At 40.9% G+C, this 6,000-nt stretch overlaps 1 protein-coding gene across 2 annotated transcripts in view; it reads right to left on the bottom strand.

The window, feature by feature from the left end:
* Positions 1-693: 693 nt before the first annotated feature.
* RNF32 (ring finger protein 32) overlaps positions 694-6,000 on the bottom strand; it is a 359,225-nt gene continuing 353,918 nt past the window's right edge. For both annotated transcript variants that reach the window (XM_078664354.1, XM_078664353.1), the window contains exon 9: positions 694-1,756. In XM_078664354.1, the coding sequence (XP_078520480.1) occupies positions 1,520-1,756 (237 nt within the window). In that variant the 3' untranslated portion in view covers positions 694-1,519. The remainder of the gene's footprint in view (positions 1,757-6,000) is intronic.

The raw sequence follows: 6,000 nt of genomic DNA, 5'->3' as shown, positions 1-6,000 counted from the left end.
AAGGCTGATTTGCATAAGGCTAGTCTCTGTAGTGCATGGTACGCAAACCACTGGAAAGGAATTCAGCTCGAGTAATTACCAGTGCTGAGAATAGTTTAATCATTCTACCTACCATTTTGTTTTTATTTTCTCTAAGATAGTAAACCATCACAGCTGCATTTTGTTGATGCAAAAAGTGGGAGATTATGAAACTGGAGGTGCTATTTCTTTGTAACAGGAGCTGCAGCACAGCTCACTTTCTAGTCATTTTTCTCTCTCTCCCATTGACATCATGGATCCATATTCAGAACCTTCCATGGTGTGCGTTAGTGGGAGAGGGTCCTATCCATATCTGAGAAACAGAGGTTGTAAGAGGTACGTTGTGGTAGAGGATTGAGAACCTGTCCAGAAAGAACATCAAAGCACCAGAATGAGATTGCCGGGGTTGAGCATTGAGGAGTGTCGCCATGAATGACACCAGCATCTATTAAGGTAATTTTCTAAATCATTGAGATAAACCACCATTTTTTTTGCGTAGTTTTGGAATTCTCTACAAGGTTATGGCAATCAAATGTATGAGCCGGTGTGGGGAGAAACCTTGCTGGGGATAACAATTAAGGTGGCATAACAATTAAGGTGACATAACACAACCTAAGAGAATATGGCTGTAGAGTGGCATTGGAGGGAACACAGTATTTGGTGTTGCAAGCCAAACAATTCAAGAGGGACAATTCAGCTGCTCAAGATTTTTTATTATGTCAAAAGGGTGCATTACAACGCCTATTTAGATAGATAACATTTTTCAGGGGTTATTCCAGCGATATTTTACAGGAAGGTTAGCAGCTCTCCTCATTTAAAGAAATTGAGAGCCTCCTTAGAAAAGAAATAAGGCAGCACTAACGCACCCTTCATGCATAGCACTTGTCTGACGCTTATTTAAAGTTCTGCCACATTTTACTCCCATGGCTCATTCATTAACTGACCACTTCCTTTCACAGAGCCAGGAATGAAAACCTCGAGTTGGATCAGCATTTGCTTATCAGAGGCTAAACAAAACTTTGAGAGAAAATTCACCATGGCTTTGGAACTAGCTGTAAAATGTGTTAAGGCACACAACAAGGCAATGCTTTCACACCCAAAAACATTTCACAATATAAAAGTCCAGACTACTGGCTGCAAGCCCTTCATGTGCTCTTGGCATTGCAGATAACCATGGGGGAATAAACACATTTCTTCAGGAAAATTGGGACGGTCAACTTTATGCAGTGCAAACTTTCTTTTTGATACTATTGGAGACCACTGAAAGGGAAGGATTTTTTTAGATGATCGTAAGTATTGTTTTTTCTCTCTCATTTCTCCTTTAATTTATTGTTTGGCTATTAGCTATTATAATCCGGTTAGGTTGAATATGTTTAATTTTATGGCGCAGAAACTGAACCTGCTAACTGGCGTGGGTGTGTCCTAGTGTTGTGTTGAGCTATTGGACAGGAACAAACAGCCAGCGTGGCCAAGCAGGCTGTACACAAAGCCCGCGTCGACGCTAGCATGCAATGATTTTCTTTTGATAACAGGAACGGCATAGAGGACAAATGTGCTTCTCTGCTAAGGAAAACTCTTCAAACGCCTCTAGGCAAGCACGATGGAACATATGTGAGCAGGACAGCAGTACAGCCTGACGTGGACTCCTTTTCCCAGGAAGGGGACATCTTGGCACGTTAGTCGTATGGCACAAAGGCATAATACAAATGGGGCAGTCGAATATCTCTTGCCGCAGAGCCTGCAACGAGAATGAGAACACAACATCAATGATTGTCTTCCAGCTGATTAGCATTAAGTATTATTTATGTTATTGATTTTTGTATTTCAAGAACCTGTTTTTTCAAATTTGCAAGGAAAACCACTATTTAAAATGCATTTTACCTTTCACAAAAGCAAGCAAGAATCCTTAAATTAAAACCAACATTTTGGGTCGATTTACATTTTAACTTTGTGAAACCGCTATTTAGACACCAACGATACAGTATTCACATCACTACAAAGAGCAATATATACTGGAGAGCAACGCTTTAAAGTCGCATATTTTCATACAATGACCCAGACCACTAATTCTGGCCAACTTTATTTCAATACAGCATTTTAACTTGAGACAAAAAGTAGAACTTCACCACTAATTAAGCTAATGTATGCAGTCAGTCAGTCAAAATTTCTTTATTCGATTAATTAAAATCATAAAAGAAGAACGAGCAATACACGGTAACATTTCATTATGACACATAGTAATACATATCGAAAAATGTATAAAAAACCCTTAAAACACATTTTACAAGAATAAAATTATACCATAATCTTAAAAAATGTAAAAATCAATAAAATATAGAAGGTAATCGTTAATCAGGGACAGAATGCCTAGTGCTAAAACGATGCTTATTTATACGCGCACCAGCAACCAAAAAACTAGCAACATGAAATGCCACATTTAAATTGGGTAAAAGTTGCAGGAATAGCATAGCTGGTTTTACCTGTGTAAAACCCATATTGCACAGTATAGGCAGCAAGAATTTTTTTCTACTCTCTTTGTAATGACCACAGAACAGGATAAAGTGCGTCGTGTCTTGAATAGAAAAATGGTCGCAATCACAAGGATCAGCATTTTCAGGTCTAGACCACTTTTTAAAATTGCCCAAAATAAAAGGAATTAAATCAAGACGAAATCTTGTTAGGAGGAAACGATGGTATGGTTTGTGTACCGAAAAAAGATATGGTTCCATACCTAAAACAGTTGTTATCGTACAATGTTTCCTAACCGTATGTTTGTTCAACTCTGTGGCTTCCCTCTCCAAGACATAACGCTCAGTCAAAAGATTTTTGACTGTCTTTACGTCTTCTAGATTTATCAAATGTGGAGAGGAAAAAAGTTCAGGTCGGCCAACTAGAGTTAACTGCATCTTGACATATTTTAACCAAGGGATGTTATGAACGTTATCCAGGGCTAAACAATCTTTAAAAATATGATGGTTTAGAGTGAGCTCCTGATTGAGCCACACTTTCAACCAACCGATGACTGGGGCCGCCTTCAAAATATCGGTAATGTAGCCCAGGCCGAGCTCTGTATGTGTTATGTATGTAGAAATTGACTGGGGGACAGAAAGCAGGGTTCTCAGGAATTTATTTTCTACTTTCTGAATTTTATCATACTCATGATTTGTGTACCCCCAGATAACAGAGCCGTATTGGGCAACCGATAAGCATTTGGATTTATAGACCTTTATAATGCTTTCCATGGGGCGAGCACCAAGCTTTTTAGCAAAACCAAGCAGCCCAGCAGCCGCTCTTGCTACTGCGTTGCTTTTGGCCAAAAGCTGGGGGCCCCACTTGCCTTTTTCATCAAAGATCACGCCTAGGTAGGGAAAAGATGGAACTCTCCTAACCTCCTTCCCTGAACAAAAGAAAGTTTTAGTCTTTCTTTTCCTGCCTGCGGCTCCTACTATCATTACGTGGGATTTTTCTACATTGGTTTTCATGTCCAGTGAGGCCATGAAATCCCCAAAAGCTGAGAGTAGTTTGTTCAGTGCAACTCCAGAGCGTGCTAAAAGGACGGCGTCGTCCGCGTACAGGAGGACAGGTATCTTTATTTCTCCTGCGCGCGGAATATCAGTATGGGACGCAGCCAAAACTGCCTCAAGACCATTTATATAAAGTGTAAAGAGAAGGGGTGCGAGGATACATCCCTGCCTAACCCCTCTCCCTGATTCGAAGTGGCAGGTACATCTTCCTTCCCTGGTCACTCTGACCGACGTCTTGAGGTCTCTATGTAACTCTGCCAAGTAACCCACCAGTGGGGCATCAAAGCCCATGGCCAAAAGGACCCCCCACAGCTTAGCCCTGTTTACCAGGTCAAAAGCTGAGGAGAGGTCCATAAAGGCCATGTACAGAGAGCCCCCCTTGGCAGCCACATATTTACTTATGATCAGTTCTAAATTTAAACACTGATCTAAGGTTCCCCTTTTGGCTCTAAAGCCATATTGTGCATTCGATAAAATGCCCTTTCCTTCTAAGAGCTGAGTCAGTCTTCCCAAGAGGACTCTTCCCAAAATCTTGACACTTGAATCGATTAGGGAGATTGGCCTATAACAGGCTGGATCTGTTCTTTGTCCCTTTTTAAAAATAGGTATAATGGTAGACTTCGACCAGCTAATAGGAAAAACTAAATCTCTTGTGGCATTAAAAATTTTGGTAAGAATTTTGGCGCTTAGTTCTGGGGCACTCTTAAAGAAGTCAGCGGGAACCCCATCGGGGCCCGGAGCCTTTTTAGAGTGTGTGTCGCTGATAGCTTTTTTTTACCTCTTCTATGCTAAAAGGGGAAATGGGAGGGGCTGCTTGTGTGGATTGTAATCAACAACCTGAGGTATTATCAGGACAACTGTAGATATTGCTGAAGTGTGTAACCCACTGATCATCCGGTATGGTGCAATCTGCTCTCTGCTTATCTAGATCAACAAAAAAGGGATGATTTATTATCGCCCAAAATTTTGAGCTGTCTCTCTGTATGTCGGGCGACAACAAGTCGTTCCAGGCCTCAAGTTTAATCTCTGATTTTCTCTTTCTGATAGCATCATTATAGTTTTTCCTTAGCAACGCTATCTGTGCTTTATCTCTTGGCTCAGCTTTTAAAGCCCTTAGGAGAGTTGAGTGGGCCTTTGAACAATCTGTATTAAACCATTTTTTGCCCCTACATGTCCGGGCCTTATTCCTTACAGTCAGATCTAGATCAACCTGGATACAAATAATGTTAAATGCCTCTATCAAGGTAATAGACGGACTATTATTATCCAGGCAGATTGCAACCTCACCCTCAACTTTGGACAAAGTGTCCTGTATGAAAGTGATCGGGGTAAGTTGATCCCACTTCAGCCTACGGTTCTGATCTCCCAGGACTAAGTTAGTCGCACATAAGGCTGCAGCCTCTCTCTTTCCAAAAACTCCCTGAGATAAAATCTCTAAAATTACTGGGTTGTGATCACTAAAGACTGAGGTTACTACCTTATAGGTTGAAACCTCAGACAAAATACTAGGCGACAAAAAGATATAATCTACTATTGTGCCAGAGTTGTTACCCACAAATGTCGGTAACCTCAAATCTCTGTTGCTACTAGAAAATTCATAAAGGTTAAAAGTTGCTAAGAGTGATTCCAATGCCTCTCCACGCGATGAGTGTTCAAAGTGCGGAATACAGAAGTAAGGGGGAAAATCTTCATATTCCTCACGACAATCCATATTGCATGGGTGGATATTATAATCTCCCATGAGAATCATATCAAAGCCGTGGGCACTATTCTCGCTGTGGGTAGACAAGAAATCCTCTAGGGTTACCAAATGCTCGTTAAGCAATTGACTGACAGGAGAATTATAAAAATTAACTAATAAAATAGGCTGTGAGTTAAATGAAGTTAATTCAACCGCTAATATGTTTGTTGAGTTAGAATTAATTTGTCTTGGCTTTCCCTGAACATTCAGGGAAATATATATAGCCAAGCCTCCCTTTGCCCTTCCAGATGTGCTAGAAACAGCAGGTACAGAGAACTGGGAAAAGCCGTCTAGAGCAAATCCGTCGGACGTCTCCCAAGTCTCCTGGAATACAAGAATGTCATATAATCTAACCATTTCCAGCCAGTTCTTATTACTAATTTTAGAGCTAATACCAGCGACATTCCAGCTCAAGATACTACAAACCCTGTTACTTTTAATTTTTGGGTCTGAAAGTGCAGGGGCGAAAAAAGAAACAGGTAAAAAGCCCTCATTGTTGGTATCTTCTATAGGAGCGAGTCAGTCATTCTGATCCATGAGGGACAATGGGGCATAGCGATTAAATAGCTGAAGAGGTTCAACAAAAGAGTTATGCTGTGGTAAAAGGGGATATTGGGCTACAGAGTTATGCCTTATATCCTGCCCCCGTCTGGGGTTAAAATCCCAGGGTCTATCCCACCCCAACCCTGGAGTCCTTGGATACGTGACATTTTGTTG

The sequence above is a fragment of the Lissotriton helveticus genome, chromosome 10 (genome assembly GCF_964261635.1).
Source record: "Lissotriton helveticus chromosome 10, aLisHel1.1, whole genome shotgun sequence".
NCBI classification, from domain to species: Eukaryota; Metazoa; Chordata; class Amphibia; order Caudata; family Salamandridae; genus Lissotriton; species Lissotriton helveticus.
This window is presented reverse-complemented; position numbering and strand designations above follow the sequence as displayed.